General features: G+C 45.7%; 1 protein-coding gene across 3 annotated transcripts in view; it reads right to left on the bottom strand.

The window, feature by feature from the left end:
* The window catches only part of LOC144721735 (dysferlin-like), a 190779-nt gene that overhangs the window by 99073 nt on the left and 63967 nt on the right, over positions 1 to 27739 (bottom strand). For 2 of the 3 annotated variants that reach the window (XM_078599615.1, XM_078599614.1), the window contains exons 40-46: positions 26656 to 26715; positions 25527 to 25625; positions 24598 to 24726; positions 23570 to 23725; positions 22362 to 22453; positions 11661 to 11831; positions 9673 to 9815 (exon numbers count right to left, since the gene is read on the bottom strand). In XM_078599615.1, coding sequence (XP_078455741.1) covers positions 9673 to 9815; positions 11661 to 11831; positions 22362 to 22453; positions 23570 to 23725; positions 24598 to 24726; positions 25527 to 25625; positions 26656 to 26715 — 850 coding nt within the window. The remainder of the gene's footprint in view (positions 1 to 9672; positions 9816 to 11660; positions 11832 to 22361; positions 22454 to 23569; positions 23726 to 24597; positions 24727 to 25526; positions 25626 to 26655; positions 26716 to 27739) is intronic. The other variant, XM_078599616.1, reaches the window with a different exon arrangement.

The raw sequence follows: 27739 nt of genomic DNA, 5'->3' as shown, positions 1-27739 counted from the left end.
AGCCCCACATATACACTCCTTCACATGAGGTGCGGCGTCGTCAAAGCCCGAAGTGATTTCCTTCTCAGATGAGCATTGAGGAGGTGCCCATCTCCTACTTACAGCATTGAGCCAATGGTGGGAAATACGACGTTCCTATGGCAGGGATGAACCCCTCCATATGACACCCACTGCTTATTTCCTTGCAAAGTGATAGCTATTTTATCGACTCCAGAAGTATGATGGGTTGAGTCAGCTCCAACTAGGAATGAACTCACAATCTTCTGTTTGTGGGCCGCTTGCTCTACTGCTGAGCTACGTGACCAGGTATAGGTACATGCCAATTATATTTCTTAATAGCAGGCCTAGAGAATTGCCAGACTCGAAACAATAGTTTAATCTGCATTGTTACTCGGCACTAATATCTGTAATATATATGACAGCAACTCTGTGAGTGGACAGTTGACACCTCAAAAAATATATTACGAGGGCAGCAAGGCTTTCCACCCTGCATTCTATGGCTGGAGCACGTTGGCAATGTCTGGTGCCAGTTCGTGATGCGCATGACAATCTGCACAACGCGAAGTTGTGGCCATGCACACAATTCATTATATTTCTACGTCGAAATGACCAGGTCCGTTTAAAGACACAAACAAATATCTCTCATTGTATTGATGCACACCTCGTGTGCAGTGACACACACCTATGGATGTATGACCTGAGTTGTATGTTTTGTAATAAGAAACACAATAAGTGAATGCTACGTTTGTTTTGTAAGTTTGTTTGGTTAAATGAGACGAAAACTCGAGAGACGAGTCAAATTCTTTGCAAGGGAAAGTAATTGTCACGTGACTCTCAGGAGCACCACATAAGTGCCCTTGGTTAGGTTGCTTAAATACCTGTAAATACAACATTATATATATTAAATATGCCAATAATATATTTTATTGGACCAAGTGAGATTTCCAAAACTTTTTTTTACTATTAAATATATTATATTTACTAGAGTGGACTATATATGCACATACTATTAAACTACATAAGCAGCTGTTTGCCATTAGCTGTGCTCTGTATGGTTTATATTGAAATGGGAAGAGGCCACGCTAAGTTGCGCGCACACGTGGCGTGGGTTAGTGTTCGCTGTTCTGGCAGTGCAGCTCAAAGAATCCGTGGGCCTGGATCAAAATGTGTGTAGCCGAGCGATCCATCACGTGAAGAAGCCCAATATATAATCCCAGGATCGTTCCCTCCCGGTTCTCGGTGTGATTAGGTCGCTCGGAGTATGGGTATGGATTCTCAGGGTATGGGGAGGCCAAGAACAACTGGCCACGAGGCTTCACTCACTGTTTTCTTTGTGGCAATATTTCCACATTCACAGAGACAATCATTAACATTTTCGTTTAGATTTATGTTTACGTTCAATTACAAACGACCACGTTGAGTTCATTGCGAGTGCGATAAATGTGGGGCTTTTGGCTTTGAAAAGCAATCAGATGTTTCTAAAATTTCATGAGAAAACACATTCCTGCGGAGGGAGCTGGTAAGAACGTTGGGTTGCTCGGTCAATGGCCAGGGTCAACGGCGACGTGGTGTATTCCGCAAATATGCCCGACTGTGAGGGCGGGCACAAGCCGGCGTGAGTAGGTTAAACGTTGAGTTTTATAAGGGCACCACGGAGTGACCAGCCCCTCCCCTTCCCACCCTGCCCCACCCTCTCCACCCAGCCCCACCCTCCCCACCCAACCCCTCCCTGCACGACGGACACAATAATCCCCTGTGGGCTGGTGTAACCAGGATGTTCCTACCAGTATAAAAAAAAATATTGTAAATATGTTTTAAAGTCACGGAAACATTCAGCTATATATATTTGGTTGTTATAAATTATGAGGGGCAATAAAGGTTTACGCAATTGAATATCACAAGTCTGCAAAGATTTAGACAATGTCTCCTTCATATGGTTTGCTTATTTATTTTGTTCCCTATAATCTTACGCATAATCTTCCACAATGACGCTAATGATTATTTCGTATTAATTATGATTTAGTGTTACGTGTATTTATATAGTTAGAGGTTGACCGGGTCGCTCAGACGTCAGAGGACTGAGTTGGCAGAGCCGAGATCCTGGGTTTGAATCCAGGCAGCTGCCTGCAATTAAACCGGGGTTTCAAGCGCAGGCAGTTGATGGCCTCAGCCCGCTCACCAATGCGTGCACAAAAAGCACAATGTTGTATTTGGCTTTGTAATTAATTTGACTCGATTCCAGTTCTGAGAATGTAAATGCCAGAAGCGTGATATATATGTCTCCTTTCATGGGCAATTCTCTATCACGGGATGATCAACTGCTATTGTGAGAGTTTCAAATGGATTATTCACCTTATGATGTGATACCGACAGCACAAGTGGGACAACATTTGATAAAAAAAAAATACAAAAGGATTAAGGAGTCTATGCTTAGTTACAACTGTTACTTTTTTTTTAACGATCACCGCTAAGAATGTTTTGTCACACGTGTTATGGTTTTTATGCAAGATCTGGGTTGCAGATTAACCGTGCTTCGTGAATAAAGATGAGTAGTTCAAGTTCATTTATTTGGTATAGCCCTGTGAGCGATTCGGCTCTTGAATCGGGTGCAACCGCAACAAACAAAAACATGAACAAGAGAACATCTTAAAGTGAGTAAACATGTGCTCACGTACGCCTGTTTAATTATCAGCTGCTTCTCAGTGCCCATGTGACCGCAATATACGTCGGCGAGGAAAACTATGAATTCGACATCTTTACTCAGATTGTACACAGGTAAACAATAGATATGAGATTGTAGAGCCGAATTTACATTTATTTTGTATTGACCTCTTTTACCCAATACAACACGGCGCTCTTTGTGACGTATCAATAAAGGTTTGCCATAAGTCAAACCGTTTCGTCCATAACAAAAATACATTTTGGTAATCAGATCTGGAAAAGGTTCAATTAAGGAGGGGGGGACAGTTTAATATAATTGGAGAACTTACCATGGTGTTTTGCATGTACCCTTACTTATCTATATAGCAATGCATGTTGGCTTCTCAACTGCCACCAATAAAAAATGACCACCTCAGAATCCAAAATGTGTCTGCTGGCTCCAAATTCCACCCCACATCGACCAAGAGATTGCCGTCACCATGTTCAAGATCATTGATGTCCTTTCACGTGCCCTCCTCTCCAGCAACCAATACCTTTAGTCAACACCCCCAGTCATCCTTTATTTGACGGGAGGTCACTCTGTCTCTACTGCTGGCCTTGAGGCCTGGAATTCCCTTCAGATGAATGTGTGTGCACAGCTGAGACAAGCTGCCTGTTCAGGCTCAAAACTTTCCTCTTCTCTTCTGCCCATGACTGGCTTTAAATATCTCTTCTCTGGCCTGAGAATTCTACCCCTCATGCCTTGCTGTAAACACCATCTTCAACCTGTGTAGATGTACCCAGCGTGGTCTCTGAAAAAGAGCTTTATAGCTCATCGGATTCCTCCAGTATAAAACACACGGCTGCTTGCGTTGTGGCCGAAACGTCGTGACAATTGTATTTTATTATGTTTTATTTTTATTTTTTTATTATTTCCCTTCTACGTGACTTTACCGAAAGAACCAAGAAGACCTGGACTTGAGTTTATGCAACACTTGAGGTGTAATTCTGTCACGTCTGAGAGTCCAGTTGGAGTCAAGGTCGTTGTTGTACCTTACCTACTTACACACACACACACGTGCCCATTATATACTTAAATTACCCAAGCCCCTATTTTCTGCCAGGCCTCATTGCAAGCGGCATCTGTATGTCATTATACTCTGGAGAGGCTGCTGGGTGGGAAAAGCAGAGGTTTCTGCCCTTGATGCATATTAATGGTATGGAATCCATTTAACTCGACCATTGTCATTAAGTCTTTCAGGTAGGAATAAGTAAAGTAAAAAAAATCCGTGTTCATTTAAGGCTCTGCTAAGGCTTGAATGTCATTCTAGGTATATCCCACAATGCCCTGAGATAAAATAAAATAAAATCATCTTCACGTGCTTTGTGGAGTTTTCACTTCTTCATTTTCAGATTTTTATTTTGCGATGTTTATGGTTTGGTTTTTTTCTCACCAAAATTTGAAGAAAAATGGTTATCTTGTAAATATTAATCTGGTTCTTGACTGTTTGTTCGGTGCATCGTGAAACATACGGTAAAAGATGGCTGTGCATCTCAGGGGGGTCAAAATGCATGTTCTAGAGCAGCGAGGCGCACATAATTGAGACCCTAGGTTCAAATCTAGGCAGCTACGATGCTGATGTATCAAACTGATTACTGATGTTTGTGGTAAACTATTAATACATTGGTTATTTAAACTAAATTCCATCTAGCCTTGCAGCGATGGCTCCCAGTTATATGTGCACACAATGGGTAAGTGGCATGCAGTAATGAAGCACTCCTCAGAGAGCTTGAAGGAGGGCGTCTCGTGCTGGTTACGCCAAGGTATATTGAAGGCAACTCCAGCAACGCTTTTGTGACATCATCGTCCAAGGCAATTCCTCAAAACGATGTGAGGCTCTGGCCATAAGGAGTTTCAGAGCGTTGTTTAAATAATGAACACAAGTTGAAAATGATATGGAGTGATGTTTACATTTACAATTTTCTTTTTAGGCTCACATTTCATTCAGAGTTTACAGCGATTATAATCAATGTTATGGTTTACAGTGATGAAAATTAAGATTAGTATTGGACTTTAAGCTAATTATGGATGGAATCAGGTTTGCATTGATTGAGAGTAAGGCTCAGATTAACAGTCAATGTGTTTAGGTCTGTGACCATGTAGACTGAGAATCTAGCAGCTAATGTGCTTTGCACCAAGGCAATTTGAAAAGGACTCGATGGTTTAAATTCCACTGCCACCTATACTCGCTGCAGGGCATCGCAAAAAAAAAAATCCTGGCATGATGAATTGGCTCTTTCGACATGCCGACCCCAGCTTTTAAGCTATAAACCTGCACCAGTGGATCCCGTGCCAGGGTTTAGGGTTCACCCCGTTTGCTTGGCACACCGAGCAGTCTCATAACACCCGTAAACTTGAATCGGTACAAAGATATTCCTGCCAAGTAATCCTCAACAAGCGGGGGACTTTGATTTACGAGAGCCTCCGGAGGCCTCGTGCTCTGCCCATGCTCAGATCTCGCACTCAGAAGCGCTCTGTGTCTCAGACAAACATTCACAGTTGTGTCCATGTTTTGAATTTTGCTCTAAAAACATCCCTTTTGTCTGTGCTCCAGTGCTGAACTCTGGTACAAGTTTCAATCCACCAGACTATCTGCGCAATTCTCCGCTGCCCCTGTGCTCCATCGCCGCTTCAACAAAATATATTTTTTCGGAGCCGAGCTGGAACCCCTCACTTCTGTTTCCCATTCAGACAATGAAAACCCCTCCTTCTGTAAACTGATCTAAGTATTCCTCTCTCTCTCCAACATCATCTACACTCTTCATTTCTCTAATTATACCCAGACAGTGCAGGGCACACCTATGGGCTATCTGCCCATGGATTGTGATGATGATGATGACCCAGACAATCCTATTTATATAATTACGCATTATAAAATAGAATACAACAGACACTATTCTATGTGTAGCCATACATGCCTATTTATGAGTGTCAGTGCTGCCAGCTTGGATCTCCCTTGCAAAAGAGAAATCTAGTCTAATTGAGTTTCTAAATTATTGAAATACAATGAGACTTACTCACCTCAACTCTAGTCTGCCACCAATATATCGAATTGTCTACCACCATCTTGCACCTCATCGGGATCAGACTTGGTGATCGGACAGAGCGTGCACAACGATGCGATGCGATGCGATCAAGGAACGCAAGATCGAATCACATCCTGATTGGCTGATTGGATTAATTCCAATCAATTGAGTGGATGAGAACACAAAAAGAACATTTTAACAGTTACAACATAGTATCAATGTTTTCGTGTTCTACTCTGACATAGGAATTAACACCCTGAGCCACATATTCACCCCCAAGGTTGCTCAGGAAGGGCATCTGCTTCTTTGCCCCACAAAGAGGAACCTACAAAGTTATTCCACCAGACGAGCGACGTTTTACTTTACAGCGCTGCATCAGCAACAACTACAAAAAAACGCAGCCAGCTAAAAATAACCAAAATAATGATATATTTAATTCATTAGGATCATTACGACGTTAAGTATTTTGAGCAGTGATTCTCTTAACGCCATGATTCCCATTAGGGTGATGCATTGCCTTGAAGTCAGGTCAACTGCAGGTCCAACAGAAATCTGCGGAAGGCCTTACTTGTGTATTCACATTTCATTATTTTTTGTTCAGTAATGATGTGAATTACTCACAGAACCCTGTGCACTTGAAACTAAAGTGCAAATGTTGCCATGGATTGTTTGCTTTATTCTCTGAAGATGAAAATAACTTTTGTGGATATTTACTGAGCCCTGCCGGTACAGCCGAATTGACTTGATGATACTATACCACTCCTGCCACAAAATGCTCTGGTTTGGCATATGGATGATGCTATATGGCTGTAACTATTCACCCCCTCTTGTGAGTATATGAATTGTTGCAATGTAGGTTCAGAAGGATCAATGTAAATGTACATGACACACATTGGGGAGCCCGTGTCAAGGCTGGCCATGTTACGGCGCTTTAGAAGTCGTCATTATTATTGGTACTACATTGTGTGAATGTTTGTCTCGAGTGGCTACAGCAGTCAAACGAACTCGCAGAACGAACATGGTTGTGCGACTAATAAAGACAAAGATCGCCCGCGTGCCCTTCAGCAGACTGTTGGAGAAGTCCTGTACGAGAGCACCCGTGAAGGCCGGCACAGCACATGGGGGGGGGGGGGGGGGGGTGGCCAACACTACCTTCGTGTCCCCAATGCTGATGCTTTCACACGGCATCATATACTCATTTGAGGCTGAGTCGAACTAGGGAAGGCCCAAGACCAGCTCACATATTCGCCGCTGTTTTTGGTCGTGAGCGGGAATCGAACTCGAGTCGGCGGGTTCGCAGTGCCGTGCGCTAGCAGCTCATGCTCGCACACCCTGGCGAATACTCGCACACAGGCACTTAGCATGTAGATACACACATGATGGGTACATAACACACCAAATACAAAGATACCCCAGATTGCTGCATAGTGCCATAGATTCTGTTAGCGAGCACCTATCAAGTAGTGCTGTAGGCACTGTAGCCCAGCAACATCTTCTCTCTTCAACCAACAGTGCTACGGTTATTCCTTTACTCTGAGTAAACCTAGGGGACGCCTACGCCAGATGCCAACTGCCACAGTCGCTGTCTATTATCAAGAATCAGAAACACATCACCTGCACCAGAGTGCAGTGGACTTAACGTCTGCTATGCCAATGCTCACATACACATCCATGTTCACACTACAATACTACAATTGTTATTTATACACCGTCTAAATGAGACTAGCATCTCAAATCTGCGCAACACACATGAAGTTCAAATTGAAGTGCACACGGCTATACACTCAATCACATGTAGGAAAGAATGCACAAACACAAGTTCGTATTTAATTCTGCGCACACACACACACAGACGCACTCACACACACACGTGTGCGCAGCATGAGAATCCTCCCAAGCGAGCGGAGGCTCTGGCTGGAAACGGCCTTTATTTACTCACGTTACACTGTTGCGAGCAATCCATTAGGGCAGGGCCTGCCCAATTATGGCATGACATCAAAAACAGTGTCATTTTACAGCGCTGCCGCGGGCGCTGCGGCGAGCCTCCCGGAACGCGCACGCGCATTCCTGCTGCCCTCGTCAATTCCCCAACCCCGATTTCCCGGACGAGACCCAGAGTGGGAACCTCACTCCGAGCGGGAACCTCGTGACCCCCGTTAACCCTCGCCCGGCCCAGCGACGGTTGGGATGCACCGTCCCAATCAACCGTGCCGACAAAATATTACCGGTTTTTATTTTATTTTATTATCCGGCCAGATGCCACTGTGGCAGATTGATTAACCCCGATCGGAGTTCGATTATCGGTCAGAGGTCGACTGGGCTCATCCCTTTGTGGTGGCTTGAATATGTGCCACGTTTGTGGAAAGTTAATGTTCGTTGGATTATGATTGATATACAACCACCTGCCATAATAATGTGGAATTTAATCGATGGTATTGGCCTATTCTTGCAAATAAATGAGAACCAAGCTTGTGAGCTCATTACCTCAAAATTTCAAGTTCTGGTTTGAAATGTTTCACATTTATAATGGCTGGATCATGGAGACATCATGACATCTGTGGGACTCCTACCTGCAGGCCTACCAGGTGGCCCGTAGATTTCAGCGCTGTTCCAGATTTTTTGTTAGTTTCATTGAGCCATCAAATATATTAATAAAACAGAAAGGTATTGTCCAGTACCAGGCAATATGGGAAATTCTAGATTTGAAGCTTTCGTGACTGCAATGATTCATATTCTCAGGTTTTTTCGGTAAAGTCACGTAGGTAAAACATTAAAAGTAATGAAAGTAAAATAAAACAAAACAAAAATAAAAATAAAATTCACGACGTTTCGGAGGCAACACAAGTCTCCGTCATCAGGTGAGACCGTCACAGCCAGATTAGCTGCATCAAGTGAAGCAATGATTCAAAATGTAATCCCTTATAAGCAAGTTGAAGGGGGGGAGGAGAGGGGGGGGGAGTTCATCAGAATGTGGTAGCCAATGAATGGAACGTATCGGGAGGGAGGGGGGTGGGAGGGGGAGGGAGCCAACAAAACATTTGGCGACGGCTTGGACGCGGCTGCTGCGCACGCCAACACAATGGGCAGAAAGGGGGGAGGGGAGGTCTGATACACATGATAGAACAAAGGAACGAAAATGCCCATGTTTATACCAATGCAGGCTGAAAAATGAAGAGAGTACTGTTAAAAATAACTGGGGATGTTAACACTCGGTGAAGTAAATTAAAATAGTGCCTGTCAGATAAGATGGTCCAAAAAGTGTAATTAAGTCTTTTTTGCGTGGTTAATAACATCTTTCCAGTGATTACTGAGTTTGTACCCATCATCACGGTTGAAATTATGTCTGTGTTTGTATATTTGTATGGCTTCGTGTACAAACCTTTGATGGTAGCCAGGAGGCTTGCAGAGAACCTTGGTCTCGGAAAAGACAATATCATGAGAGCCCGCCGAGTTGTAGCAATGATCGGCAACGGCCGAAGAATCAGTTCTGCCGTGTTTCAGATCTGACTTGTGCTCGCGGACACGATCAGCAACATGACGTTTTGTTTCTCCAATGTAGCAATCACCACAAATGCAACTCAATTTGTAGACTCCAGGATACTGTAAGTCAGGAACGACATCCTTCACAGATGGAATCAGATCACGGATTTTATGCACTGTGCTGAATCGGACTTGGATCTTATGTTTGTTTAGAATTTTGGAGATCTTTTTGGTCACGCCTGCTATGTATGGTAACGTGATAGTTTTGGTCGGAGTTTCATGTGGTTGTTTCTAACCCAAAAAACCTCCATCGTGGATAATATTGCTCGCGAAAAGCCTACGTGTGACACCGGCGTACATAATGCAGCTCAAAAATGAAAAAACGAGAGAGAGGAGAGAGAGCGCGTCAGCATTGGACTGACGCACGACGCTCGGTATCAGCGATGGCGCAGAGGAGCCGCTCACCGAACTGCGAGAGGGTGTAGGCATCGTCCCCGAGCGTGAGCGAGCCCTCCTGGTACAGGGGCCCCGTCAGGTTGTGCCGCCGGGCGTGGTCCTCCAGCAGCTGGCTCGGCCGGCGGCAGTCCCGCCAGTGAGTGGGACCCGAGCTGCAGAGGGGCACGTGGCAATGGAGGTTCACATTAACCTCGTCGTTTTATCCGTCGCCTCGCCAGAGTTTCTCGCTTTTTTTTGTTTTCTCTCCCGGTAGGGTCGTGCACTGAGATGGACGTTTCGTTTTACAAGGGAGGTTGTTTTTGTAAGTGTGAGAAAAACGACATTTTCCAGAAATAAGAATGAAACAAATGAGGGGGAAAGCATTCAACGGTCTCCTACAGATGGGTTCAACAGCTCACTTGTTAAGACTCACATCTTGGGGACACCTCGCAGCCCAGCGGGTTTGGGATATTCGGACATTTCCAGCACTTTGCCTCCAAAGTTTTGGATTACAGGCCATGGGTAACAATGTTGAGCATCAAATCGCCACCATTATCATCATCGTCACCATCATCACCATCGTCACCATCGTCACCATCATCACCATCGTCACCATCGTCACCATCGTCACCATCATCACCATCGTCATCATCACCATCGCCACCATCGTCACCATCGTCACCATCGTCACCATCGTCTTCATCGTCACCATCGTCACCATCGTCACCATCGTCAGCCATGATCTTGTCACTGTTGGATGAAGGCCTGGCCCATCTCATGTGCAGGAATTGATCCCATCGTTCCAACTCCGCAGTGGCGTCCTCTCAGGCGTAGTGACGTACGAGCAGAACTAAAGTCAAGTACAACAAGTTTCCTAAACTACGTATTTGAGGAATAAAATGGGAAAACTGTAAAATATACACCTAATGTTGGTCCACATGCGGAAATAAAGAGGTTACCAAGGGCAGGATTAGATTGATTTTGGAAAACTGAATTTGATCATTTCAAGCAAAATACAATGTATAACCTCTAATGGCTCTTTTCGTGATTTACCAACCAGGCTTTGAAACTGCTGAATTGCAGATTGTGCAATGCCACCTTTCACGCCAATGCTCATTGATATAAGTGAAAACATAATTTTTTCAGTACAGTAATCAGTATGAATGCCTTTCAGGGCCCAAGGTTCACACGGTTTAATCCAACCTCAATAACGCCCTCCTGGAGCTCGTGATTATTTTTGGGAAAGTTAAAGATCCCATGGCAATATTCACAACATAAACCTTCCTTCACCTCGACAGTCCGCTGGGATAGCTCAGTTGATGGAGCATCGTGCTCTCAGTTGTGGGTTTGCGAGTTCAAATTCCAGTCAAGATCAACTCTTCCCATATCATCCCTCAGGAGTTGGTCAAATGCATACCACCTGTTGATTACCACTCTGTGAGAAGTCAACAGTGTTGTTCTATTCGTAGAGCATGATATATTTTACATATATACACGCAAGACTGAGTGTGAAGAAGTCAAAGAGAAGATGAGAAAGAGAAAAAGAGGAAACCGGCTGAAATTTCGAGGTGGCAAGGTTGAGGGATGCAAATGGAGAAAAATTGTTGTTTTAAAAATAAAAATAAATATCAAGATAGGCATGCACATAGAAAGACCATTTTATAGAGGGAAGGAGTGGGGCACAGATACACAGAAGGCCAGACCAAGAGAGATACAAAAAGTGATACAGGGGTGATAAAGGGATAGCAGGGATATGAAGTTGATTGTCTCAGCCTGGCCAGCAATAAATGCACACAAAAAAAAACCAAACTTATTCAATTTGGTTTTTCCACATTAATCGATTTATCCCAGCTCTGTGATGTAATCTTCCGGGGGGCCATTTCTCGCACTCGCACAAGGTGGTGCGATGCTCACTGCGAGAGCGTCTTTCATCCCACGTCACGATCGCAGAAGCACAACTGGCATCCGAGCGCAGCGACAGCGCGCGTGCGGCGGACAGACAGAGATGTCGTACTCACACGCAGTAAGTCGCGGGCAGGCCGCAGCACGCTCCGTGCCGCGAGAGGTATCTGTTCTCCAGGTCGATGACCGTCTCGCCGATGTTCTGATCGCGGGAGAGCAGGTCGTAGTCGTACAGCCCCACGTGGAGGTCCTTCTCCAGGGGCAGGACGCACGTCACCTCGAACACCCTGCAGCGGGGCGACACGGGGGGGGGGGGGGGGTTCAGCAGGAGACGAGGCAGGTGGAGGGTGCAGGTGAGGAGGAGGAGGGCGACACCCGGCGTGGAATTCTGCACGACTTGAGGGTAATAAGTTGGGGCCTGGGGGTGGTGGTCAGTGTAAGTGATGACTGTGGGCCGAGAGTTGTGGACCAAGCAGAGATCCACGCCTGAAGGAACGTAAGAGACACTGAGCGTGTGCGTGTAAGGGAGCAAGTGTGAGTTTAGAGTTGGCATTACACTGAGCTGAGCAGCGGCCGCTCTGTAGTCACGGCGTCAAGAGCGTTGGTTCCATCCAGAGACACGCGGACTTCAGTTTCAAAGGGACGCGTTATTTTTGGAGAGAAACGTCTTCATACGTGACTTAAACACGAAAGCCTTAAATACTCACTTTGATGCAAAACCTGTATGTCAGGGAAATACAAAGCATAGGTACGATATGTATCAAATTGTATTGCAAAGTTGCTGCCTCCAAAAAAGCCAGTGGGAAAAATATATATTCACAAAACCAGTCGTGTTTTTTAAAGAAAATCTATCATGTCTAGGCTAGACGGGACTCAGTGAAATTAGTGGTCCTAATCCAGGAGTGGAAATTCTACATTAATATGGCGGGGCCCAGTTCGTGCAAAGGATTTTCACTCTTGACCTCTCACCGAGTGGGTGCAGAGTGGCTCCTACATGGTGACCTATAATTCTAAATTTGAAGTTTTCTTGACTGCTAAATTTATAATAAGAATAAAAATAAAATTTAAAAAAATTTAATTTAGTTATTTTCATTTTTATTTTCATTTACGTGACTTTACCGAAAGAACCAAAGAATATGGTGACATATATTTGACTATATTTACATATTTACCAAGAATAACAGAAGGGCGAAGTTTTAGCTCGCTGATACAAACTCAACAAGGTGGGCTTTGCAGGGAAACTGAGGACATATATCATAGTTCAGCTTCCTGAGTCTTGGGTGGCTCGTTCTTTCCTCGTAGAGCACAGCTCAAATACATCACTTGTGAAGGCGTTCTTCTGTTCAATGTTTCATTATTTCATCATGTATGCAGTCGTGTTGCTGTGTAACTTCCATATTATGTTGGCCCTTTTGGTAAAGCGCTACAGTATATGCACAACGACTTTTAACAGACGTTCCCCGACATCTCTTCTGGACTCCTCACGACTTGACTTTCTAGGAGGCACAGCCGAGCATTAGTCACTGCCGTTTCCTTATCGTTGCGTTTTATAACAGCAGTCCTCGTCGTTTAGTGATTGAAGCAAAGGCCCATGGGACCCGCTTGTTCCTCTTGCACTGCTCGAACCTTTCATTCCCTCACTTTGTCTCTTTTCCGCAAACTTTTATAATAACCTTCTCTATCCAAGAAGCGTGGTTCACTCTTATCTATCGCAACTTTGACGGTGCGGTTTGTTGCTGGACGCTTAATGCTTTTGGCCCATTGGCCCTTTTCTCACCAACTTTGTTCTACCAAAGAGAAAGAAAGAAATGCAGTCGAGACAGATTGAGGTCCAGTGCCACGTCCCTATGGGAGATACTGAGCAGCAAGGGAGAGTGCAAGTGGCAGGGGAACTAATTCCATGGCCAAGAGTGGAGCGGGCTGCCCTCGCGACGATGGGGAAGGGGTGACCACGGGGCGTCAACTCACGCCTCCCCAGGAACGAGCGGCGCCGTTGTGCCCCGTGCGTGAACTGCCTCTGTGCGTTTTCATGAGCAATCCTCAGAAATGATGAATTGCGGTCATGAAATAGACAAATGACTGCTCCATTAAAGCAGCGGCTGCGGCAGCAGCAGCAGCAGGCACAGCGAAGCACGCTAACATCTACCACATTGCTGCTTCTTCTGGGTCCAGCAGACAAAGCAGAAATGGGGCTACGGACCAAGATCAAACATTCCGCCTTTGGCTCCATGGCGTGGGTGAGTGCTTTGTGCGAGCAATTATTTTGGAGAGCAGTAGCACAGCGATTAGTGATCCTGACTAATTGAGTTTGCTTCTTAGCTTAGCTGCCAACTTCAGTGGCAGGTAGTATCTAAACCTGTGCTGGACCTCCATTCGGTTGACTCGGCCTCAAATGACATGCGGTGTGTGAACAAGAGCACGAGGGAGACAACGGTGGTCAGGTAGGCACGGCGCTGGCTGTGCCACTCCCCTTGTGCCATTCTCTAAATGTGGCTCGAGGCCGTTTGTATGAACTTTATAAAGATTACCTGCGTAAGCAATCATCTTACGGGCGCATGAAGTGATGCAACACTCACTGTGAGCATTCCCAACAGAAATGATATTCCAGTGCCGTTGAAAGCGTCACTGAAAGTGCAAAATGGGATATAATTGTGATAAAATATCTCGTGAACGATTTTCATTTTAATTTCTTAAGGACTGATTTTTTTGTGTTGAGTTTATTGTCCTTCCCCCACACCTCCAGTTAGCACGGTTGGCTACGTACGGTGCGAAAGAAGTTCAACGTACGTACATCATCATCATCATCCATGGTCAATCCACTGGCAGATGAAAATCGCAGCTGCCGCCGCCGTTCACAAAATGTACAAACAGAGAAAATAAACAGGCAACATAAATAAAATACATTGAAGAGAACAAGAAGAGGTGCAAAATGACGGTGCAGGAGGCATCATCCACTGGAATTCACCGCGAATGACTAATCACAATGAAAATATTAACCCGTAAAAACAAAGTTTTTCACTATAAATCCTTTATATGCGTGGCATCGGTTTTATTGTATTATTCATTTCTGTTTTTCTTGAGTAAGAGTTTCATTTTTATCACATTGGTATTTTAGATTAAATATGAAAAAAAAATTCCTAAAAAGTGGAAAATTTTGGATTTTTTTTACACGAAAATAAATTGTCACGCACAGCGAGTCTGTGTGCAAAATGTCAGCTCGATTGGATCACGGGAAGTGGGTTAAAAAACGACCGAAAAATTTGCACGGTCGTAATCGCGCAAGCAAGCAAGCAAGCGAACTTAATATAAAGGATTTAAAAAAGGGTGAGCGTCGCTTTTGTGCAACGCGCGGGCACGGCACAGCACGCGCGGCACGGCACAGCACGCGCGGCACGGCACAGCACGCGTGGCACGCGATCACAGGGAGGATCTGGACGAGGTGGCGTGACTCCAGCCAGACGTGCCGCCACCGTGGACTGTCTGGAGATGGCAAGGCTGCCAGGAGGCCTTATCGTCCACACCTCATGTTTGTATTTAGAAATGTTGTAAAGCAGTGTTCTTCACTGCAAGGCCCGTGGGTCACTGGCGGCCCCTGGTGGCCTTTAGCGCGGCCCCTGACGTGCGGCCCCCCGACAGTACACAACACGTGACAACACCGCCCCATCAGCGTCATCAATGTGCTGCTGCAAACCCCCAATGGTTTCAAAAGTGTTGGCGGCCCTCACGCTGACGACGTCTTATCGGCGAGTGCCCCCCCCCCCTCTGAAAACGAGTAAAGAACACTGCTGTAAATGCAGCTTGCGTACAACTATTAATAACCTATCATTTACACGTATTTTTAATGCACTGCACCGTGGCACTCTTGAAGGCACGAGTTAAGCCAAGACCCTTTCAGAAAGATGCATCACACCGCGATTCAATTGTGCAACAAATTAAACCACCTCCACTCTCTACCTGTTTAGTAGGAGGGCCGCGATATAGTATTAGATAATATCCACAAATGCCGTATCGTCTGTTTTGCAAAATGGTCATATCAAAACAGTTGCTACGCATTACAAATTTTTCTGAACTTTCAATGGCCTACTCTCTCTTTAATAACATCACAAGATCTTTAACAATCCACTGTGAGTCAAACGACGGGTATTATTTGGATAATATATCTGCAGTATTAACCAGGGCGGCCGCTCGGTTTTAGCTGTGAACCTCTGCAACGAGCGGTGAACGCACCGGCACCACACGGCCAAGTCACTGCCTCTCTCAACATCTCCACTCAAGGTCGTTTTCAAAAGTGTCAGAACATTTATTTTTGTTTATGACCTTTTGAGCGGACGAATGCTCATTAAAGGTGTTCACGTGTTTTAGCGGCGCGGTAATTTCATACCTCTTGGATGGCAGAACAGCAGGCTACCCAATTGCGAGGTCAGAGATTAGATCGTGATCACGGTGCACTTTGTTCATTATTTCGGCAGAGGTGCTAGAATCAGGGCTACATCGATTTGGAGGGAAGTCAGCCGTGGATGTCCGACAGTTAATCTGACGCTCACCACAGGCTATTCAGAGTTGCCACAGTGGCTGAGGACTATCGCTGGAGATGAACATCACTCCACGTTTTGTTTGAGCGTGATATATCTATACCTTTTCTAAAGTTTAGCAGCTGATTTAAATTAAGTTTTTCAATTTGCAACAATGTGCAAGTCGATTACTAAATGCAGAATGTATGCTATTATGCAGCAGAAATAAGTGAATGTCATATATATTGCTTGGATACAGTGTTTTGTTTGAATATGTAATGAACCCATCGCTACAATGATAGATCTATTCCCAATAACAATAATTATTCAACCAAGAAGGCCTCAATTGAGTCTCAGGAGTTTCATGATACTTCCGAATGGTATGTTTTGCTAATTGCTTTTCGAGTGTACTATCGCTTGTGGGATGAGTAACGTTCTGAAGTCCACATAGATAACTTAGCAGCCGACTTGTTGTGCTGCAATATCACGAGACATCTGCCTTCCGGTCTAGGTGTCTGTGTGATGTAAATAATCATTCTGCAGTCCATCAACTCTGCATCCACGGTGCGACATTATAAACATGCCCCACCGACAGTGAACGCTAGCACGAGGGAAATTGAAACCGACATGTAACCCTTAGAAAACTAAAAGCCGATGCCTGTAAGTTTTTTTTCGAGAATAGAAAGATCCAGATAATTAAGACGAGGTGGCCTTATGAATAAAAACAATTCACCAGTACATACCATGAGCATCTATGCAATGGGGAAAGGCCAAGAATTGATGAACGCCTCCTGATGGAATGTGACGATGTTGGCCGTTCTGCCGCCTCGTGTGTGGCTGCCTTTGGATCATCAAAGGTGAAGAACAGAAGACGTTCCTCGGGTCACGTGCACACGGGTCCAGAATTCGCATGCAAACTACTGGGGCTGGGCTCCCTTTCCCCGGGGATCCGCGACACTTTACCAGAGCCTCCCTTTCAACCGGCCACGGCATCGCGGGCTGCAACAGAGCGGCGTGGTCACTCGCTTCCCTCGCTCTCGTCAACATCAGCACCGTGCTGTTGTTAAACAGAATGCACATCGATAAGCTGGAAAATGGTAAATATTGGCTCGGAATAGTGCAACCTATATCATCCTTCTCTACAATTGCTTCCCTCTGCCGTGTGGGGAAAGGAGGGAGAGAGGACGAGAGGATGGAGCAGGAGGGACTGGCCCCTTTGCACCACATTGCGTTTGAACCGTTGGGCCAAGAATCGGGTAATGCCCAGCACAGTTTAGGCATGCGTGCCCATTAGTAATGGAAACACAGCATCATTGCCATAGGGGCTGTCGTTAGAGGTGGTAGGTATTATTGCTCAACGTAATGTAGCTATTATATAACATAACTGGATGAATACCGTACTGAGCGGTCGTTGGGGGGAGGGGGCGTGGGATTTGTTGACCATTACTTCACCGTGTTGGTCATCGTGGGATGGAGAAGATGGGCAGCATAGACACGGGAGCATAGCAATGTACAACACTGGAGTTTGTGGCACTGCCCTCCGCTAGCCTGGCCGATGTTGTCAACAACGTCTTGTTTGCTTAAACAAGAACGCCTCTCATTATTCATTTTCAGGAGGGTCTTGTATGAGATCATTCGACATTTTGTTTTATAACGGATTCAAGAAACATGACTTCTTACAGAGATCCTCGAACTGGACCAGGGCTTGGCGTAAAACAAATGCCACGCAACAGCCTCGACGCAGAAGACCGACGCGCTTTTATTTGTTCTTTATTTATTCAGGAAAGGAAATGCTACAAAATCTATCAACATATTTCTTATTTTGTTGCCCACAATCTGCCAAGTTTCAGGTTGATTTTGTTTAACCAGATGAGGTGAAACTCAAAGAGGCCAGGACGAAGAGTCTCGTGACCTGGTGTCACCAAAGTGACAAAATAAAAATAAGCAAAATCAAGTCGAGCAGCTGTGTGTTGTTTTGTTCTGTCTCGTGAGAAACAGAAAGTACTGAACACGATTACATCGTTGTTAAATATTACATTCCCTGCAGCGCAATTCGAATTGGGCAAATTATTGTTAGACTGATCATCGTACAGTTACAAATTAAGTTACGGAAACATTAAACAGATATAGGCTATCTTTTGTACTTTCTAAACAGACAAGCATATCTTCCAAGACTGCATGAAGGTTGCAGATAATTTTGACCATCGCAGTACCTCCCATGACGGGCAACTAATCATGAACCTGTGACTATGATTGATGGGACATTAAGGCCTCCAACATTTTTTATTTCTAGACGATCGTTCAAATGTGCTTCAACTGGCCCAACACACGGAGGCTCGGTGCACGATGTTAGAGGCCTTTCCACAGCCCTCGTGGCAAGTACTGCCAACAGAGGTAGCCAAACGACTGCGCTGCATTACCATCTCACATCATTTCCCTCGATTGTTCACACCTGGAAAGAGGGATTGTAGGGAGCGTTATGGAATAATCCGTTGGTAAATGCCGTCTGCAGGCAGAGAAGTGCCGAACAGGTGGGTGGGAAGCCCCACTCACACAGAGTCCGGGGCCAAATCCAGATGTGGAGTTGTCCACACAACCGCCAAAGACAGGGGGCCCGATTCATTGAGCTATTTTGGCAATCAATCCACCATCGTGACAGTAATGTTGATTGTGATGATGGTATTGATGATTATGCGAATTATGATGATGATGAAGGTGATGGTAATGATGATGTTACCATTGTTGCTGCTGCTGCTGCTGCTGGTGATGTTGCTTCTACTGCTGCTGCAGCAGCAGCTGAAGAAAGTGACTGCGAACTGCAGCGAAATATTACAATGGGAGTTCCTTGGGGATGTAGTCAGGTAGCTCGGGAAAATAAGATGACGTTCGAGCACTCGGCAAGTTAGAGAAAGAATCAGGATTAAAATCCAGCCAGGCATCAATATTAAACCAAGCTCTCAAGTTTCACGAGTGAATTAATGGTCTCAACCCCGCCACCAAACAATGCATAATATTACCACATTGTGTAAACTTTGCTTGATGATCGCGTTTCTGTGAAATCAACTTTGAGGACTCCAGTTTGCAGACACAACAAATGACAGTCATACAGTGAACTGCTCTTGATAGAGCAAAATGCATGGCTGCTGAGTGCCGGGTGATGAGGTGGGACGATTGCATTGATTGCCATCGCAGTACCGTCATGACCTCGTCTCTAGAAGTCCTGACGCGAGTTGAAGTTCCTGACGGCCCAGAGTGTTCCGTTGTTGGGGTCGCTGCATGACCCCCCCCCCCCATAACACGATTAAAATCCCAAATAAACAAGCAAAGTGAAAAAATGCATTCCAATTAAAATGTGTATTTTATTGTTTTTGCTTTTATTGCCAACTAATGAGTAACAAAGAAAATCGATTTGTCTCATAGCACGACTGAGAACTCATTTGGGATTTTAATTGCTGTAAATATATACATATGTATTTTAATGAAAGCATTTTTGTGTAAAAAATAGACCAATAAGGGCCTCCGATATAATCAGAAGTCATGAAGGTGCATTCAATTACTGGTATGGTTTCCTATACTGGGTTCACGTCGTTCGTGAGCAGCAGCATTGTGGTTTCTGTATCGGCACGATGGATGTTGACGCTGTAAATAGCTGACCCCTGCTCCAGACTACCCAGTGCAATAATGTGTCGTGCAGGGAATCCGAGATAGTTCAGGGAGAAGGTTTAACATTGATATAGTTGGTTATTCAGACGTCACACCTACGAGAAGTACATTTTGTGGATGAAATGGGACCCAATCACAATGGGAAGTAATTTGATTGCCAACAGATTCCATCCACAATTCCATTCATCCAACGGCGTTATTGAGTATTATGCAATATTTTTAACACGTCAGTTACCCTTAAGCACTGGCAATTACTTAATCTACAGCATAACCATTTATTTACAATTTTGGGAGACATTTTAACTGACAACTGGCATACCATACCATAAAAGGGTGCATTTTTATGATGTCCCTACAAAGCAAAGTCTACCAGCTTGCCGTCAAAAACAAACAATAATGATCCTTAATGGGCTTGCACCTGGCTAAATAAGGAAGACTGAATTTAATTGTAGTGTTCATTGCGTCCGGCCAGCCCATTAGAGCCGAGGTCATGGCCAACCCAAGCCCATTAGATCAAGGCCCGAAGTGCACGCGATAAATTGAAAACACACGCTGCGGGTTGCAAGCCGGCACCTGGACACACTGACGATCAAAGACGAACGGCCGCATAAGCCGTGATTGCTTTAATTATCTGCCTAAGAAAGGCGGGCCCCCAACCGCGCTGAAATGCACTATTATAGCGGCTCGGGTGTGATCAATCAGGGCGCGTTAAGCACCGCGCCGCCACCGCTGCATGGCTCGCATTTCGCGACGGGGAAAAGCGCCCCCCCCCCCACCAGCCCGAGCACCTCCTTCATCCCTTCACCCCCTCCACAGCATTTCCAAGAAGCCACCTCCCATCCGAAAACGAGAACCAGGTTTCTAGAAGTAAAGGGCGGGCGGGCGGGCGGGCACGCGCTCGCGTAAATACCACGTAAATAATCGATGAACGTGGCCTGGCACAACAAGTGACGCGATGGCTGGGGTAAGCTGTCAGGGTTTGAGTATTTTATGGTGGCATTAAAGCAATGCCCAGCAGGAGATACCACGGAGGCCAGCTCCAGATGCCGCAGCAGATCTGTCAGAGTTGCCCCCCCCCCCCCTGGACGTTCTTCCGACGTTTACGATATCGCGTTTGTTTTGTTTGTTATTAATACGTATCGCCTTCAACTGAGCGGTTACAATATTACAAAGTTGCTGCGGATTCAAAATGGCCTTCCCGTTGGTTCACGCGACTGAAGAAGTCACACTTTGACACATTTAGACATTGACAACGCTTCCAGGATTGGGTTGCTCGTGCTGTAGTGCTTCAGTGCATGCTGAACACACTTTACAACTTTACAACCATTGCCATCAACAGACACTGCTGTCCTCGAAAAGGAAGTAGCGAATATTGTTAAGCATCAACCGTTCTTCATGGCAGCAAAAAGGAGAGACACCGTGTTTGTAAAGTGCACTTACAATGTTGTCGTTAGTTACGTCGCAAATGTCACCAATTCCCTCTTTCTCCTGCTCTTTGCTATAAAGAAGACACGTTACTCAAAATATTTCAAATATGTAGATAATTGTTGCAGTTTCTTAATGATGGTGGTAAAACTATATTCACCTGAGCAATGGACAGGTATTAGTATTGATACCACTTGCTCAGACCCTCAGTTGTCATGGAAACAAGAAGGAGAAAAGGAGCTGTCAGGCACCTCTTATCGTGGAGATGATGGAATGGACCGGGACATTTGCCTGAAAGGGAAACTGCGGATAGACGTCAAGAGATTTAATCATCTTGAAGCGTCAAATGTTAAAGTAAAACAATAATACAATTTGCTGCTCAGGCTGATCAGTGCGGGTAATGGGTGCGTCGTCAGGCTCGGAGCACAGCTAAACACTGCGCCACCATTCCACATCATCGCCCGCAATCTGTTCAACTACGCTCAAACAACCCTTGTGGCTGAAATGGCGCGGGCAAGCCAGCAGTTGATTGACAAAGGCCTGTAAATGTCAAGGTAATTGTCGATATATTTTGGCATTTGGAGGGGGTCTTACTTGTGTGACAGCCAAAGGTGATGCTCCTATCTGGGCCGCGAGCTCGTGACTCCCTGCACCCCGTTGCTTGCTCGATGGTTGCAGTGGGGAGCGGTCGTGTAGCGGTTAGCGCACTGCGCTACAAACCCAGACACCCGAGTTCGATTCCTGCTCAAGGCCAACACCCGCGACGATTATCTGACTCGGTTCTGGGCCTCCCCTAGGTCGACTCAACCTCAAATGAGTACCTGATGTGATGTGCAAACATCACCACTGGGGAGCCAAAGGCGGCCCGGTGTGGTGATGGCCACCCAACCCCTCGTGTTGTCGTGCCGGCCTTCATAGGTGCTGCTCGCAAACAGCACTTGCTCCTACAGTCTGTTCGTTTCTCAGTCCCCTTGTCCTGGTGAGGGTCACGGCGGAAGCATATTGAGTAGGGCGGTCCAAACCTCCTTTTCCCTGGCGACAGACTCTAGGTCTTCCTGGGCAATTCCCAGACGTTCCCAGGCCAGTCGAGTGACATGGTCTCGCCAGCGTGTCCTGGGCCGGCCCCGGGGTCTTCGCCCAGTCTGTTAAGGCTTTGTTTTCTTCAACGTGTTACCAAGCGCTTCAATAAGGTGAACACTATTTGTGCGGGTGCCTCACCGGCCAAACACGGGGTTGAGAGTGTTGGGGATGTAATGGTCCGCATCGTCCACCGACTTCTTGCCCAAGGTGATCCGCACGTATGGGTCGCACTGGAGAATACAACATTCCAGAGCGATATCGCGCAGGCAACCATTCTAAACGGGCAACTTACTGCCAGGGCAAGTGCCGTTCGTAAGTTCCAATAAAGGTCAGCACGGCACAAAAGAAGGCCTAACCCATACTGCGCTGTCATCTTATACACCGCCAACTAATTACAGTCGTGCAATGGATTTAATCCATCTGTGCGGAGCTTAAAGTGTTATCCCCTCATATGTATGAGTTTTCTCTCCTGGTATTCAGATTTCCTCCAAAATGCCCAACACTGATTCATGGAATTGTTCAAAGATCTGAATGCAATAAACTTCTAAATACAGTACTAACATTAATTGAAACTTTTCTGGCTGAATAAAAGGCATTAATATTATAGTGATACTGTATGTAGCATCAGATACTAATTTAATGGCTAGGCCATCTCTTGACCCAGGCGAGGTTCAGATAGCAATTGTCCTTGGCCTTTTGTCAATCGCCAGGAATGAAGCCTGGATTCATGGATTTGTAACATATTTAGCTTTTCAACACTTCACGTTGTATACAGGATGCACACAAAACACGTGCACATGCTCGTTCGAGCAAGCGTCGTAAGGAAATGTGGAATTTAAGACGCAGAAAAGTGTGGCATAATACTGAACGAAGTACGTATTGCCCCCCACTACGCATTTATATGAAGAGGTCTGTAGTTGTGAGCAGCAGGGGATCCTGGTCTGAGCAGGGGGTGAGAAGCGAGGCTTCATTATTATTATTACTACTACGAGTGAGCGGGCTGCATGCAGGAGGTGTCGTTAGCTGAAGCTATGAGAGCTATAATGATAACACTGGGGGCTCATTAAGAAAGAAAGCCTCAATGAAATGGCCTGAGATGGTGATGTTGCTTTCACTCCAACATGCAAAACCAGAAAGGCTCCAAAAATATGCAATGTCTTGGGGTTTAGTTTTAAAATATATTTCATTGTTTTTATATCGGAGACATCATTATGAACTCAAGGGCACAGCGATATAGTGTGGAATTAATAGACGTTTGAACCTAAACATAAACATTCACTGAAAAGTTGCGTGCACACACAAAGGGCAACGATCCCCCATCTATCGTCACACACGTGCGCACAAACCTTTCCATTGGAGTCCTTGGGCTGCAGGTCCAGGGCTCTCACCACGTAGACCCGCACCTGGCACTCCTGGGGTCCGCTGGGGGGCAGCTGGGAGAACTGTCGGGGCGGGAAGGGCGCGTCCTGCTCCTCGGGCAGGCGGTAGATCCGGAACGAGCCCTGTCGTGCCACGTGCACGTTCAGTATGACCGCGAACACAAAGATCTCCCGTATGCCCTCGAACAGACTGCTGGGGCAGAACGTTATTAGCGAGCACCTGTGACGGATGTCAATGCACCCGAGGGGGTGGGTGGCCAAACGCCACGCCCATCCGCCTTTGTCTCAACCAGTGCTGATGTTTACAAACTGCACCAGGTACTCGTTTGAGGTTGAGTCGACCTAGGGGAGGCCCAGGATCAGTTCAAATATTCGCCACTGTTCTGGTTCGTGAGCGGGAATCGAACACGTACAACCGGGTTCGTAGCGCAGTGCGATAGAATAACGACAAGCATGTAAACACATGTACATTATCATCACCAGGGTCAACTCTCCCGAACTTGGGAGTGGCAGCGTCGTGGGTGAATATCAGCACAGAGGTGACAAAAGTGCTGGCCATGGGTCTATGTAATGGCTACATGATCTAATCAATTTTTTATTTTACCAGGTAAAGCCCAATGAGCTATGCAGCTCTTTCTCAGAAGTGACCTGGCCACAAATGATTGCTCAGCGAAGTGGCTTATCGTCGTGAAATGTATGGCAAACAAATACTCTAAACGCATGTTTCTAAATGTGGGGGGGGAAACTTGAGGACCCGGAGAAAAATCCACGCGACCACGGGGATAACATGTAGACTCCAGATATAAAGGAGTCAGGATCGGGACCGAACCCACAACCTCCTGCATACCAGGCAAGGGAGTTAACATCTGGCCACTGATCTAGCAAGAAGTCGTAAGAACCGTTGTGTGCGTGCGTGCATGTGTGTATGTGTATGGGGAAAATGCACGCTTGGGGCACTCGTTCAGAGAATAACGTCCTTGCACGATCCATCTGACCTTGAACTCTCCCACGGGGGTCGGGTCGTCCTCCTCCCCGGCCGCCTTGCCCCGGTAGAGCGTGAAGGTTTTGCAGAAGTCAGTGAGGCCCCCGAACTTGTCCACCTTCTCCAGTTCGGTGTCGTACACCTTGCGGCGAGGGGGGAGGGGGGTGGTACAGAGAGAGACAAAGTCGACGGTGTTTCAACGTTCCTACTGACGAGAGCGGTGGTGCTCGAGTGATTTCCCTGAACCCATGGTGGAAATTCAACATTCCTTACGGTGATGACCAATCTATCCATAGGGCAGTCACTATTTCATGGAGGTATGTTGAACTTCGTTCACAACGTACGTAGCCAAACGTGCTCATCGGAGGAGGTGCAGCTCATACTCTTGAGTATACTCTTAAGTATACTCTTAAGTATACTCTTGAGTATACTCTTAAGTATACTCTTAAGTATAAGCTGAGTCAATCTTGGACCAGGATTTAAATTTAGAACCTTCTGATTTTGTCGTGAGCACGAGACTGCAGTATCCTGAATGAACCAAAACGAGAGAAATGAGATGTATTATTCCGATTTAGAATGGTTGTCGTGAAATATAGGTACACGTTACATTGAGACAATACACGGTAGTCGATTGGAGCAAGAGAGGTGACGAAAGCACCATCTATGGCTGTATTTGCTATCTGAGTGATGGTGCTGACACATCACCAAAGGCGCACGATAGGTCCAGCAATGCACTCATTTGGATAAAGTCTAATATTCCGCGAGGACTGTAGATTTAAATAAACATTCAATATAAATGTATAACATCCTTACACAGATGTGCTCAGCAAAGAATTGGACTCAAGTAGCTGGAATTGTAGTCCAGTATGATAACGAACATCACCAACACTGAACACACACACTCTCTCGCAAACGCGCTCACACACACACACACACCAGCACCTTTATCGTGTCGTAACCCTTCTGCAGGTAGGAGCCAGACTTCTCACTTTCCCCAATCGACGCGTAAAACTTGCACCACCAGTCCACGGAGTCTTCCTCCTGGAGCACAAGCATGGTTGGACATGAGCGTGTGTTCAACTCGAGGAGTATTTAACTCTGTTTCAGCAAGACTCACGACATTACCGGTGCCCTTTTCAAGAGAATCTTACACGGGGATGATGGTTTGTCAATTACGCAGTGAGTTATGTTGGGCATGGGAAAAATCGGGCTACGCAGAGAAATCGTGCACACACAAGGGGATAACGTGAACAAGTCCGTGCACACACAAGGGGATAGCATGAACACGTCCGTGCACACGTGTCCGGGACCCACTTGCTGTATAATTATGTCCCCTGGTCACTCTGCAGCTCGGCAAGTTTGGAGTTTCACACCACATTATGAAATCAAAGTGTCGTTGGTGTACCACCACACTCGGCAAAGTAGGTAAACATACTTTGTGTATCATGAGCATGTGCCCTTGAGTTTTTTTACGAGTGTACATTCGTTCATCTGTCCGTGCAGGGGCGGAGTCAAAGGAATTGAAAGGATGGGCTTCTCATGTTTATGGCAAGCAAGAGGAGACAATGGCAAGGAGAATTGGCAAGAGAGGGAGACAATAGCAACAAAAATTTGTTTTTGGCATGGCAAGGAAAACAGGGTTACATCCTTGGCTCCCACCTGAGATGAATTCATTTTCTCCTGTGTACTGAGATTCAAGGGAGGCCTGGGTGTCTAGTTGCATAAGAACCATTATTTATTTATAGCCCCCCAAAAAACGTAGAGTTTTGGGCTATGACAACGACACGCAATTACTCACTCTTGTGAACAGTCTTGACGACTAAAATTACAGCAGCAGTGGGAACAGAGCCTCTGACTCCTTGTAAAAGTCTTCAGTGGTGAATGTTCTGACCATTGAGACGACACCTCGCTAACTGCGCTTGGGCAGTCAAGGGTTCACACAGCTTGACGGCACTGCATTTGAGACACTGCCATGAACGGAATTTATAAACGATAGCAACAGGCGGGTTGTGCGTGGGACATTGATATGGGTTTGTGTGATTGCGTGTAAAGTAAACATGAATGCACTCACAGAGTACGAAGTTGTGCCCCCATAGACTGAGCCCAGGCCTGCGGATGAATTATCTGCACCCTGCACACACGTGCATGCGCACGCAACACACAGACACACCAGCTCCAGCGTGAACGTGATGAGCATGCGTGCCTCGAGCTCTGTGTGGATCGCTTAGCAAGGCAGACAAGCGGCGGTTGCTTTCGCGCTTCTAATATTCGGGCTTGTGTAAGCGCTAGACCTGTTCGCGTTAAGACCCAGGATAGATCAGCTCAGCCTAGCGTGCCTTGGATTGCAATCAAGTGAGCATCACTCTCTGGAGAGATGGCCCGACATGTGTACGATGCGTGGACTTTCCACCACTGGCTCTGACTGCCAATACAGATGAGTCCTGATCTACAATTTATTATAATCAATAATCAATATTCTGATTCTGTCCTACAATTGATTAATTATAGAATTTTTATTGATTCATATATTTATTGATTTATACTAGAGGAATATGATCAGCTATAAAGCTCTTTCCCACACATGTCCACTAGTTGTTATTGTAAAATGTGAACGTTGGGCTCTGCCACCGATGTTTGTTTATGTGTGTTTATGTTGTACTCTGGATCACAGCGGTCACTTTACATCACACGGCGTGCTCGTTGCCCGAGCAACAGCAGGAATCACTTACAATAATATTGCTCAGTGACTAGAGTCTCTGGAGCTCCCCTCTGCTGGAGGTTACTCGTTCTCAATTTAAAGCGTTCTGCTACTTCCGAAAGTAATATAGTGTGACATATACGCCAAAGAGAACATTACTTAGTCTTTGACAATTACAATTGTGTTGGAAATTTGAATTAGTTTTTAAAAATTGTAATTCGTCTAAAAAAATTACGGTGCTGTATATTTGGAGTTTGTTTGTGTCTCTCTCTCCCCATGGTCGCGTGGATTTTTTCTCCGGGTCCTCCGGTTTTTCCCTCCACATTTAGAAACATGCATTTAGAGTATTTCACTGCGAAATGTGTCCACATGATAAGCCACTTCGTTGAATTATAGTTCAACGATAGCTGTCATTTGTGGCCAGGTCACTGCTGAAAAAAAGCTATATAACTGAGCG

The sequence above is a fragment of the Lampetra planeri genome, chromosome 12 (assembly GCF_965212315.1).
Source record: "Lampetra planeri chromosome 12, kcLamPlan1.2.h2, whole genome shotgun sequence".
NCBI lineage: Eukaryota > Metazoa > Chordata > Hyperoartia > Petromyzontiformes > Petromyzontidae > Lampetra > Lampetra planeri.
Note: the sequence above shows the minus strand (reverse complement) of the source record. Positions and strands in the feature narration are given on the sequence as shown.